Source organism: Serinus canaria (assembly GCF_022539315.1).
Source record: "Serinus canaria isolate serCan28SL12 chromosome 7 unlocalized genomic scaffold, serCan2020 HiC_scaffold_29, whole genome shotgun sequence".
In the NCBI taxonomy this organism is placed as follows: domain Eukaryota; kingdom Metazoa; phylum Chordata; class Aves; order Passeriformes; family Fringillidae; genus Serinus; species Serinus canaria.
Window position 1 is genome coordinate 1,111,604 of NW_026108147.1, and position 12,949 is coordinate 1,124,552.

The window sequence follows — 12,949 nt, forward strand, 5'->3', positions numbered from 1 at the left end:
TCTCATGATACACTGGGTGGCTAAAGTCATGGTAACTGGGAGTGGCACAGTCTAGCAGAGCTCTGTGTTCAGAGAGCAGAAGAGATTTGTTTAGTAATGCCAGGTCACTAACATGCCCAGTTTCTCTCAGTATGCATGCCTCAGCACTGCCTTCCCTTACCACCCACAAATTCAACATACCTGGTACTGTCCCTGACGAGTTCATTAATGAGTGCCCTCATTTCTGGCACTGCTGTACCACAACCCCACCATTCAATAGAAGGCTCTCATCAAAGCCAATACACCTGCCTGCTGTTCCTCCTGGGCCAGCAGCTCTGCTCCCACAGTGACCACCTGGCGCGCTCTCGCTCCTCGTACTTGGCGTGGCGCAGGGAGAAGGCTCTGTCTGACAGATCTTCTACCTGTGGGGAGAACAGGAGAGCTGTCAGTGTCAGCATCACTGAAACAACACCAGCCACCATTATACAGACCTGATTATACATAATTCTGCAGAGGTCTACTCAACAAACAAGTGCTTTCACTACAAAGGCACATTTACACACTTGGTTTATGAGCCCTGGTGTATGGGATAATGTCATTTTAGCTTTATTTCTTCATCTGTCTGTGGCTGATCTGAATGGATATACAAGTTATACCCCTGCCATGCAACTAACACATTTTTCTCTGTGGTGAGAGGCAGAAAATTTAAAGGATGAGTATTCATTTGCAAATCAAGGCAGTGTTAAAAGTATGTAATAAAGACAAGCAATAATTCCAAGTTTCCAGAGACTGCTTTAGAAGGAGGCTGGGAAGCAGCAGGATTTGCCAGGTGCTCTTTAAGCACTGAGAAATAGGTTGAGATCACCAAGGACTTTGATAACTGCAGGGAGAGGAACTCAGTGAACCTGAGGTGCCACATTCCTGCTGTGAAACCAAGCAGAAAATGGCTTCTGCTTGGAAGATCCTATTTCTTACCCAGTGGTTTGCATGATCCCAAGTGCAGCTTAAACCAGCCCTAATGGAAGTAAAACAAGAGCCAGATTTTGAGGTAAAAGATTGCACCCTGACTTTCACTGTCAAAGTACCATCCCTGTTTCTCTGATGGCAGCACAGCAGTTTGTTCCTTAGCCAGGGCTGGCTGAGGAGCATTTTGCTGCTCCTCCCCCTCACTCCCCTGATGGCAGGGGGAGTTCTTGGCTGGATCCCTCCAGAACAGCTCACTGTTGTTTCAAAGTGCTCCAAACCATTCAAAGTTCACCTAAAAAGCTGAGGTTGGCAGGAGCATTTGAGTGCTGCAGCCATGGGTTTTATGCCAGCTAGTCCCAACTCAAAAGCTGAGAAATTCTTGGAAAGAACAATTCCTGGTCATAGGAGCTGTGAGGCTGCACTGCCAGATCAGCCCTAGACAAGAATTATACTAATAATTGGGGTGGGGTCATGAAAATAAACTGCCTTTTTTTTTCTAAAGGAAAATCCTCAGTGCTGTTGTACAAGTAACATCATTTATCTTCCAACTGAGCCTACCAGAGAAGGAAATGCACTGTGCTCCCTGCAGTGCCAAGCAGTGCCAAGAGCCCCTGGCAGTGCTGCACTTGCTGTGTTCCTGTGGAAGCCACCCCCATACCAAGGCTCTCAGCACTGAGGTGGTTCAATGTGATCCAAAGGCTTCATTTTGATTGGAATCAGACACAGAACTGTGGCTGCTCAGCTCCTCCTCAGCCCAGCACTTGACAGGCTGCATCACTCCTTGCTGAAGGCTCCTTCATTGCTTTTATTTATTTATGTTAAACACAAACCACTTTGTTAGCTGCTGGTTTCCTTTCATGCAAGTGAACTTAATGGGCTTCCTCTTCTCTCTGAAATTCAGCAGCTCTGTCACTTGGAGAGCATCCAAACAGGGCTACATCTCACTTCACATTCTGTCTTTCCAAGGTCAATGATGTATAGCATGAAAGTGAGAATTTTATTAACTACAAAAGTGTTATTCCCTTGGGGGAAATTCAGGGCTTTTCTGTGCTTAGATTTCCTTTGAAGTGGAAACAAAAGATAATTTAGAAAGAAAAACTTAGGAATTTGAAAACACTTTTCTTAGCAAATTGCCAAAACTTTTCATGCTGGGAAGAGATTTCATTTTTTTTTAAGTTTCCTTTCAAAAATCAAAGTCCACGTTCCTCTCCAAGTGAAGAGTTTTGAAAAACACAGAAATAAGCCTTGTTTGTTTTGCATAGCTGGTGACAGCATATTTAACCACGTGTTTATTTAAAAAGAGTTCTACCCCATTCTTTTGAACAGTACATTTTCTTATCTAAGAATTATTATCTGTTCTAGGGACAGAAAATTTCATGACATCAGAATAAAAGGTCTCTACTTGGTTCACTACAGCCTCTGCCACTCCCAGCATTTCCTCCAACAACTTTAGATTAATTTAAAGTTCTGTAGCAGGGGGAATGTGGTGGTTTTTCCTCACTAAGGTTACTTTGAAAAAGGACAAAAGAAGTGTCATTCCTCAGTGGATGGATCTGGCAGGGATGTTGAGAGAAAAGGCTGTGGGGAAGGCTTGTTTGTGAGGCATGTCTAATGATTTCACTCACAGAAAACCAAGCTTTGGATTCCCCCATGGCACTGCAGCACACTGTGCAATAATGTTGATTAGCACCAGGAATATTTCTGAAAGGTTCTCAAAACAACAAAATCTGTGTTTCACTCTTTGGCTCCACGGGAAACTCTGAGTCACAGGCCATGAAAACACTTATGCAAAACTAATTGCACAAGGAATGACTCCAAAGAATTTTTCATTACTAAAACAACTACAAAATAAACTTGAATGTTACAGTTGAGCCTTTCCAGAAGCTTTGACCTGGACAAAACAAATTAAAACCAAAACAAAACAGGAAAACCTGTGCCACACCCTCCCATGCCTTAAAGCAATAACACTGCAAATTCAGAGATGCAAACCAGGAAACTCAAATGTTGTTTCCAGAAAGTATTTTTAGAGCATGGAATAGAGAAGATACTGACAGCAGATTAACTTTTGCATTGCCAATGTTGTTCTTATAAGGCAAAATTTCCAGAAACAAAAAAGAGCCATAAAAGGGAAGGTTTTTGTTCTCAAAGGCACAATGAACAGGCATACTTCCATTACTATTTTCCACTGTAGGGACAAGACACATTTTCACAATTTGATACTTAATACTTTATTTTTGAAACTTGAAACTTACTGGGGATTTGTATGAAGTCAAAAAATACACCAATTACCTCCATTATATATTGTATCTACTTTAAATAAACCCACTGGTTTAATTAAAACACAGCATACCTCTTCTTCATCTGTTTGAGATTTTTCTAAAGGTTGAAGTTCAACAACTCTCCAGCTAGAAATAAGACAAGGAAAATCAAATTAAGTTTAAGGTGCTGATAACAGATAGCTAAAATTTATATTTTCCTTTCCCAACAAAATATCTAACCTTTCATTTTCCTAACACAGTCTTTAAGATATCCAATATAGTTTTAATAATAGTTTTCAACTTAAAAGACAATAAAAAAGCAAATTATGGATTTAATGTACAGAACAAGTACATTTAGCACTTCAGGCAATGTGCTACTAGGACAGTGAAGCAAGCAAAGGAGATTAAGTACCCTGGTTTTGAAATCTAAAGATGTTCTCTTTCTAAAACAAAGGAGAAAAAGGTCTCTAGAGTCATGGATTGTAGGCCTATACTGTATGGAAAGAAATAAGCCTAATGTACTGTATCAGAATGGCTAAATTAAAAAACAAAAAAGCTAAATCCACTTCTGTTAATTCACAGAAAATAGTGAATTTACTACTTTCTTATGAACACCCAAAAAAACCCAGCAATCTCCAAAGAACTGTTCAGAGCTTTTCAGCCTATATGAAAGGCCAGAACTACAATTTAGATGATTTAAATCCACTTCTACTTTTGGGCAGCCTGTGCATCTGCCACATCCCTGTGCACATCAGTCTATTTCTCCTGTGCTGTCAGCTGCCCAGCCTTCCCTCAACTTTGGTCACATGAACTGAAATGCACAGATAAAAACCCAAGTGCATGAAAAGATCATCTTTAATACCATAACATTTTCTAACACCTTTTAAATCATATTCTTAGATACTGTTCTCATGTTCATTTTCATGTCTTTGCAATTCAAGAGGTTGTGAACAAACCTTGGAGTTAGGATTTCTTTGTACTGCAGTTTCTCCAGCTTTGAGGGTGCCACCAGTGACATGGGAATAACAATGTTGTCTATATCATAGGAGCTCTCACTTCTCAACCTCCTCCTGGAGTTATGCTGAAAATCAACACCAGAGGATCAGCTCCAATGATAGGAAATACATTTTAGCAGATAAACATTAGAACCTCACGAGGAGAAAGCCTGAAATTTATTGGAAACAGACTATTCTGAAGTGCTCATTTATGTGTTGTTTGATGATGACTGACTCCAGAGAATAAAGGAGTGTGTGTTGTGTAAACTGTGTGGGATGCACATTTAAACTCCACTCTGCATTAAAACATGACAACTCACAGAACACCAGTACACCACTAGGCTTAGCAAAACCATGGGCCCTGAATCTGAATATTGTTGTGGATTTTCCATTAATTTCAGTAAAAAAAGTGTGATTCTGTACACTGAGCCAGAGTTCTGCTGCTCCTCAGTAAATTATATACCAGGGACTTTGCTTGTATTTCTGCACAAAGGGTTTTAAATAGGGAAACTGAGAGTCAACAAATTTTGGGACTCTATTTGCACCATGAGGCTATTTTATATAGCTGCACCAAGAAAAACAAAGGGTCTTAAGTGCCCTAGTGTAAAACTGGGAACATAAATCATGGTGTATTAATGAAATCTGGAAAAAAAAATGGCCCAATGCTAATAAATCAAATTTACACTCCAGTTATATGATCTGCAAAATTATTTTATAAACAAGTACACGTACTCAATCTGGAATAAATTAGTTAAGGTCATCCCCTAAATTCACTGTAAAAATGCTCACTCAATCAGATGTAAAAGGCATGTGGTTTTTTTAATGTGCACAACTCTCTGTTGATATCTCAGTTGGTGCAGGGACACATTTTGGTTTACCTGGGATGAAGTGCTGGCAGTGGGCCGGGACATGGCACTGACACTGCTGCTGGGGGTGAAGCTGCTGTGGGACTCAGGCTCTGCATGCTGGAAGGAGAAGGTCTCAAACCGAGTGCTGCTTTCACCTGGCATAAAACCAGCAATAAACAACAGATACTGCCTGTTGGCTATCAGACTGCAGACATTCTTCCACACAGAAATAGTAAAGTCATTTCTAGAAGCCCACAGGGAGCCACTTACAATTTACTGGATACTAAAAAAAGCCATCTAAAGAAACACTTGCTATTCATCCTGTCATTGTTGTTCCACAAAACTCATCCCTCTTATTCTACAAAGGATTTCTTCTCATGGAACCAGCTTCATATGGGCAAATCCTGACTTTTTTTTTCAGGAGCTGTCATAGACTACACACACAATCTGACTTAGATTCCCCCTGTTCCTCAGCAGCAGTTGGGGTGCATCTCATGAGTTCTCCCTGGTTGTTTCCTCCTTAATAAATGATAAAACTGGCAGCAAGGGTAACAAACAAAATCAGTTTAGATCTCCAAACCAATAGCTGTTTCTTCTGATTCACTGTTCCAGTGATATTTTAATTAAACTTTAATTCCTGTTGACTCCCATTCAGTCCCAGTATAAACAGCATTTAGAGGGATTCACAATTTATCCACCTGTTCTGCTTTCCTTCTACCTCATTTCCAGTAAGAAAGGAGAACTCAGACTTAATATACCAATGAACAAAAAGAATGAGAATATTCCACCATGGAAAAGGAGGTAAGACTGATCCTGAAGGCTGTACTGCACAGGCTGGGTCAAGGTAATGAACTACCATCTCCTAGGCAGCTCTACTCCCTGGCACACAGCTTTCATTTTTGGCCTTGATCATTAGGCTGACCTTCCTCATGGATAATTTCTCCTAGACAGAGCCCAAATTAGGAATAAATATGTAGTACTACACCCACAGCACTAATAAGCTAGATCTTGTGCTCCTGCTCATGAATGCACCACAGAACAGTTTTCTGGCACTGGAATGATCCTCATGATAAAAGACTGCTGTTTTGGTTCCATTTATAAAAAAACTAAATACTATTGTCAGAAGACTAATGGTAACTTCAAAAGGTTTATAGCAAGATGTTTTCTCTCTTATTAGAGCTCCCAAGTAACTCCAGCTGCTGATCTCAGTGTGCATGAGTAGACTTTGGGAAACAGAAACACTGTGTCAGCACCCACCTCTAAGGACTCACAGGACAGCCCTCACCTAAATCCAAAGCAGATTTCAGTGTGTCCCCCCCAGCATTTATTCTCTCCTAAGACTTTCTAACTGATTGGGTGGTCTTGCTTTGGAGATGTGGATTGTGGTTTTGGGGGTTTGTTTTAATCCTAGATCCTAATTTTTTATTACCTCATCTCTGCAGTAATTCCTTTATTTCCATCTCTAGTGAAAGATTACAGTTTTGCCTGGATATGCACCACCAGGTAATTTTTCCACAATGTTAACTGATCATTTATACCTTTTCATTCTTTCCTAAGGGAAATTTTAAACTAATATCCTCTTGCTCAGTGACTTACTTTCTTCAAATGTAAGTCTTACTTTTCTTCTTGTGAAGAATTTTGCCAAAGGTTTTCCAAAAGTTACATAAATGAATCTGTAACAGAATCTGTTGGGCTTTACTTTCTAACAGCCGGGAGAAGTAAGATGCTATTTATCTTTATAGTGGTATGCTAAATTTTGTATCACATTATTCTACAGAACTTTTAGGGCATTTCCTATTAACTTACCAACTGCTGAAGCAGAGATTCAGTGGCTTAAAATAGAACAGTAACAAGGGTAAAAACACAGTAAGAACTGGCTACTCACAAGCCCTCTTAAAAATCTGGAATGGATCCAGATCCACAAATGACAGTACACAACAAATGAAATACAGTGGGCAAAGATGCCAGGAATAGTAAATGTTTCATTGGGCACATGATGTAACAGATAACTTTGCAATGTTTGTTTCATTGACTACTATTAAAAAAACCCTTTTGTACTAAAAATGACACCCAGCATTAGAAGAACATAGCTGAACTGCTGAGCAGTTTCCTTTAAGAGTACTCCAAAAATAAAATACAGCAGCTTGTCTCACTCTGTATGTACACTTAAGAAGAAAGATGATTACTATGCTTTAAAATAGCAAATTATTTTCATGGTGTTCTAAGTCTGTTTCTTCATAAGTTTCATAACAGCATCCTTTTTGGAGACAACTTTTAATTCTCAGAGGCCAGTGATATTCATACAGTACATATTTTAAAAGATGTAGTAGTCTCTTGCAGTGCTATTTTTCTCTTACCTACTGCTGTCTCACTTAGATGCCTTTTCTTTCTTCCTTCTGACAGCTGGTCAGGTGTTCCTAACACCAACTGAGATTTGGAATTAGACAAACAGCCACTGCTCCACTGTTTGACAGAAACATGTGAATTGTAGTCTGTAACAGAAAAAGCATGCATCAAGTTGAGAAATTACTTTTCATGGGTACAATTTACAGGAAATCTTAATTGCTGAACTATTTACAATAGCCCCAAACTTCTGATAGGAATCCAGATAATACCAGGACTGAAGTCAGGCACTTGGACCAAACTCCTCCCACTTGCAGCATCCTCCTACAGCTCTGGTGGGATCATCTCAGTGCAATCAGGGAGAACCTGACACTGTGCTCTGAGAAGGGATTCCTCTTCCACCTAAAGTTACCTTCAGTTACCTTCTCTGATAACCTGCTTTGTGACAAGTTTATAAACTGAACCTCTTCATGGCAGAAAATACTGACAAATGAATGAGAAACAGCCTTGCAAATGCTAAACCATTTTGCTTTACATACCATTGTCAGCAGATACTTTAAACTCCCCTCCCAAAGATGAGGTATCAGCAGGTTCTCCTTTGATGTCATCCTTCCTTAATAACGTTTCAAAGTATATGTGAAGAGGAATATCTAATAAAAAAACCAGAAATCCAAAGGAATAGAGTCTGAATTAGAAAGATGGCAACCTCTGAGCCAATGAATTATGCATCAAAATTAGAGCATTGATTCAGCCATCACATTCAACACAATCTGTGAGCAATATTGCTAAGGACTGAAACAGACTCTGGAGGATATTGAGTGAGAATAACACTGGGTCTTCAGTCTTGACCAGCTCCTGCACAAAACCCAGCAGAGCAGAGAGCACACAGTGCACTCCTCCTGAAAAGTGAAGAGGCTTTGGCTCAGCCTTTTGGGTACAAGGCATTAATGCTTTTGGAATTTGTTACTGCTGGGAGCCTACAGGTATTCTCAGGTACATTCCCTCTCTGTCTCCCTGGAAAAGTCTACAGCAGAGCAATGGAATTCATTTTCTGACAGGAGTTCTGATGCAGAGTTAGCCTGCAGAACATTTCAAGTGGTAAGGAATCTACCCCCTGTTGTAAGGCAGGGAGGCTTAAAAATGGAATGAAGCTGAAAACATTTTTTCCTCCTCCATCCTGGCAAAGTGTCCAACAGTAGCCACAGCACAGTCCAAAGCTTTTAGGTTTTTCAGGATGACAAAGCTCTTTTTTTTTTTGAGAAAACAAAAGCATAATTCCTGTACTGGTCAGTAACTATCTGGAAATAGGTTTTGCCTACAACAACAAAAAAATTCCACAAAAATTCAATCCCTTCTGCAGCATTTTGAAGTCCCAAGTACTGCCAAGTTATTTTATTTTAAAGTCCCAAGTACTGCCAAGTTGCACCTGCACTGATTTCAGGGCTGAGTCAGAGAACATTCTCTACATTACTGTCCAAAAAGACTACAAGATCAGATGACAAGAAACCAAAAAACTTCAAAGATAATAAAAAAAGCTGACTATCACAAAAATCATTAGAAAACCTAAATAAACCTTTTTAGACCTAGTCCAAAGGGCCTGAACAGAAAGTTGCATATGAAAACAACACAACCACGGGATTGTGTTGGCAAAAGCACCATCTCCAAAGGACTGACCCTCACTCAGTCAGACACACCATGAAACACCCAAGCACACCTTTTTTCATGACCAGTCTTTCAAGGCTGTAAGCACATTGCTGGTATGAGAAACCTAGAAAGTGTGTTTTTCAAAAATCAGGAGCAAGGCAACATTTTCATTTAGTCTAAACTCTTGTATTTTGACAGTGTGAAGTTAAGAGAACTAAGTCCTAAAAATCATTGAAAAGACAAGTTAGTCACAACCTGAACAGCTGTAACAAGCACAAGCACTCTGTTAAGTCATGGCATTCCTTACCTGAAGGGAATGATAAGACTGGATGGAAGGAAGAGTCCAGCTCTTGCACATAATCTAGGATTTTAGATTCTGTGCTGTACTCACTGCTGCTGAAAGTGGAGGCTGGCACCACACATGGCAGCTGAGCTTTATAGGGAAAGGAGGCATCTCTAGATGGAAAAGTCTGCAAGAATACACAGAACTAAAGGTTAACTTTTCCTTCACTCATGTTCTTCAAATTAGACCAGAAGAGGGAAAAAATCCAACAAATCAATAACTCAGTGAGTGACAGACTTTTATATGTGAATGGGAAGAACATTCCAACAATCTCCAGATAGTCTAAATATGAGTCTAAATATGACTTACCTTCCCTTACTATGGACAACAGTGCACAAGACAAAGAACACAAACTGCTCCTTCAATTAGGACCAGGAAACAGCTGTCAAAGCTTTCAGATTAAATAAAACTGCTTCCATTCTTTTATCTATCCAGTGACAAATAAACATCCCTTAAAACTTGATTCCAGGATAACAGGCATGCTATAAATGCACAACAAACCTAACACCAGACTAAACTGGAAAAGCATTTGCAGAAGCACAAGGCATTAGACTGGAGAATATGGGCTGGGGGAGGAAGGCAGTTATAAATGCAACAACCACTGAGAAATGATTCAAGAGGTGTTTGTGCCTTACAGTCCTGACACTGATCTGCTACTTACAGACCTTCTGGGTTTTAATCTTTAGATACTTTTGGCCTTCTTTCTTAGCATTGATACTACATGACACACATTTTATAGGAGACAATGACCCAGAGGTTGTGACCTGCCAGCTGTAACAATGCAAATGACGGGCAGATCCAACATTTAAAACACACAGCACTCTCAAACTCCTAACTTCCACTTGCCAACACTGTCTCCTCCAACTAGAACACACCTGCAGCTTACTCCTTTGTGCTGCTCTGCATGCAAGTTTTATCATTCATTCATTCAAACATCAAGAAGAAATGCAGCACTACAATCCTGCCCTCTAGACTGAAGCACAGACTGCAACCCCAGGGTTTGCTGTGCATGACTCACATTCAACAAATGGCCTAAGCTCTCACAAAGCTGTTTAGATAAAGAAGAAAGACACAAAACAGATTCCAGGGCCAAATGATGACTCAGGGATCATCTTGTGGTATTCAGTCATTCTAAATTAGGGGACAAGTGGATTTGGCCCCAAGGGCTGTTTCAAGTTCCTGAGGATGCTGGATGGTGACAGATAAACCAAACACCCTGCATCCTGTTTTATTTATCTGCAGTCTATCTTGCCAGTCTGGAAGGTCTTCTAGAGTTTCACAGACTTCTGTATTTTCTTTTAGATACTACCCTGTGTAAGAATCATTTAACTAGCCCAGCAGGGGAAGGTGCAGTCCTTTTCAGAAAAGAAACAGCAGAGGACAATATAGGGCATCTCTCCACAGGCAATGGGAGGCTTCTAGGTCATACACACTCATTGGAAATGTATGTGGCATGGCAGGAGATAAGAGAAAAAATGTGGCTGCCTTCCCAGTGACCTTATGAACTAACAGATGGCATAGCAATTCAGTTCCATACTTTACTTTTCCTAACATGGATGTTAGGGGGGTGAGGGGGGAGAATGAGCTTCCCAAATGAACCTGAAGAGATGTGAGGGATGACACTGTGAATGCCATTCAGATGCACAGAGGGTACAACCAGCCATTGCAATGAAATCCCAACTGCAAATTCTTCAAAACTATCCCAGCATTTCTTCATGTCCCACACACAGAGATCTGCATTTTGCTGTGATTCTCTGCTCATAATTCTTTAGTCACCACCTTGCTCAAATTACTCTGCAGAGCAACATCTTCCCTCAGCACTGCCAGGCACTCTGTTCAAACCAGGCACCACCAGGAGCTGCAACATTCAGGAGATTCAGTTTGCTCCTCTGATCTTGGCAAGCTGGAATTTGTTAATTCCATATCTACTGCAAGACTCCAAGCTTGTATTCAGGCCAGTGATGTTAAAGAAATGGGGGTCCTCACAGATTGTGGTACCAGGGGTTATATAAATATGTTAAATCTGAGGAAATATGGGAGAGGCACTTGCTAGAGAAGGCACACTAAAGTTACATTAAAAATCCAACTATTTCCTATATGCTAAGAAGTTACTCATTTTTTCTGTGAAAGACCAGAGGAAATTTGCCAGATTACTCTGGGGAATAGAAATGCATTTTCAGAGAAAACTAGATATCAATCCCAGAAACCATTCCCCATTTTGCATCCTTACCCTTGAATATCTGCCTAATCCAGAGGGCAGCCTGGGCTGATGGCCAGTGCTCTTTTCTTACAGGATGAGCAATCTCATCAACAGCTGGGTAACCAAGTGTACCAAGTGCAGGACTAAGAAAGTGACAGGGCCTGTTAGAGTAAGATTTGTTGAATGAAATTATACACTGCTGATGACTCTTAATTTAAAACCTTGATACTGATTTAGGTTTGATTGCCAGAATGTGCTGGAAATGTCCAGTCTAATTTTATCACTGAATTCCTTAGCAGAATCCCTGATCCTCTGTTTATAACCAAAACTGTGTGAGAGGCTTTGTTCCCTGTTTTACCTTAATTTTCAAAACTTAACTGAGTTTGGCACTTGCATGATGACTGAAGCTGACAACTCCATTGCTGCAATAACTTCTTATTTTCTCAAGAAAAAAGAGCTACAGAATCTGTTTGTAGTTCTCCACATTGCCTCTTAGTTAACTTTCTCATGGAAAGGACATTCAAAATCTGAGTGTAAACACAGAGTTTTGAGCTGAGAGCTGCAGTAGCATAAATAGCATCACCTATTGGGGTGTTTTACCCCACTGTCTTTGGGACATCTCTGCATTTCTGGGACAGAGACATGAAGCTGGGTCAATATAAGGCACCAGAGATGTCAAGAGTATGGAGCAGAAACACAGTGGCACCAGCTCTAATACTTCAAGCCTTAACTAGTAACCTAAAAATGTACTTTCTGCTTGCAGTCTACAGCCAAAGGTTAATTATAAATCTTTCTTTGCCGCCTACAAGTCAAGGTAAACTATCAAGCATGCAGAACAGCTAAGCTCTGTATCTGGCTGAAGGTAAAAATGTAAACTCTGCCTTGAACCCCTGCTGTCAGGCTGCAGACATGGAGTTCCTGAACACAAGCCTTTGCTGATATTCACTAGCTCTGGCCCACTTCTCAGAACACAGAGACATAGGCAGAGCTTGGAGAAATATGAAATACTTGAACCTGCAAGACAAAAGGCTTCCAGAAAGCCCTGCTATTTAGAAACTGCATCTGGAGTGAAAACCCTTCATGTTTAAAACAAAGGAAGGGAAAGTCCTGGAGTCTTCTTGCTAAGGAGCTCTGTCCACAGCTGCAAGGAGCAGCTGGAGCCACAGCACGAGGTCTCCAACCTCTGTGACAGGACTGCAGGGCAAACAGTAAGTCCAAGCCCACAGCAGCCTCCTTGGTCAATGCAAGGAAGAGGAAAAGGCTAAGTACCTAGGAGAAGGCAGAGCTCCCAGGCTCACTCACCATCCCCCTGGCCCAAACCTTCCAGGCAGGTTGCCAAGTCTTTAAGCCCCACTGCCAGGGAGCTGGGAATT

The 12,949-nt window shown here is 40.7% G+C and overlaps 1 protein-coding gene across 5 annotated transcripts in view; it reads right to left on the reverse strand.

Annotated features, from left to right (window-relative positions):
* Positions 1-12,949, reverse strand: part of KANSL1L (KAT8 regulatory NSL complex subunit 1 like) — a 46,325-nt gene that overhangs the window by 3,642 nt on the left and 29,734 nt on the right. For all 5 annotated transcript variants that reach the window (XR_003945169.2, XM_050987601.1, XM_050987600.1 and 2 more), the window contains 7 exons: positions 9,341-9,503; positions 7,929-8,039; positions 7,404-7,538; positions 5,077-5,201; positions 4,160-4,284; positions 3,296-3,350; positions 289-401 (listed from right to left, as the gene is read on the reverse strand). Coding sequence is in view for 4 of the 5 variants with exons in the window: in XM_050987601.1 (XP_050843558.1) it covers positions 289-401; positions 3,296-3,350; positions 4,160-4,284; positions 5,077-5,201; positions 7,404-7,538; positions 7,929-8,039; positions 9,341-9,503 (827 nt within the window). In the remaining variant the exon portion in view is untranslated. The remainder of the gene's footprint in view (positions 1-288; positions 402-3,295; positions 3,351-4,159; positions 4,285-5,076; positions 5,202-7,403; positions 7,539-7,928; positions 8,040-9,340; positions 9,504-12,949) is intronic.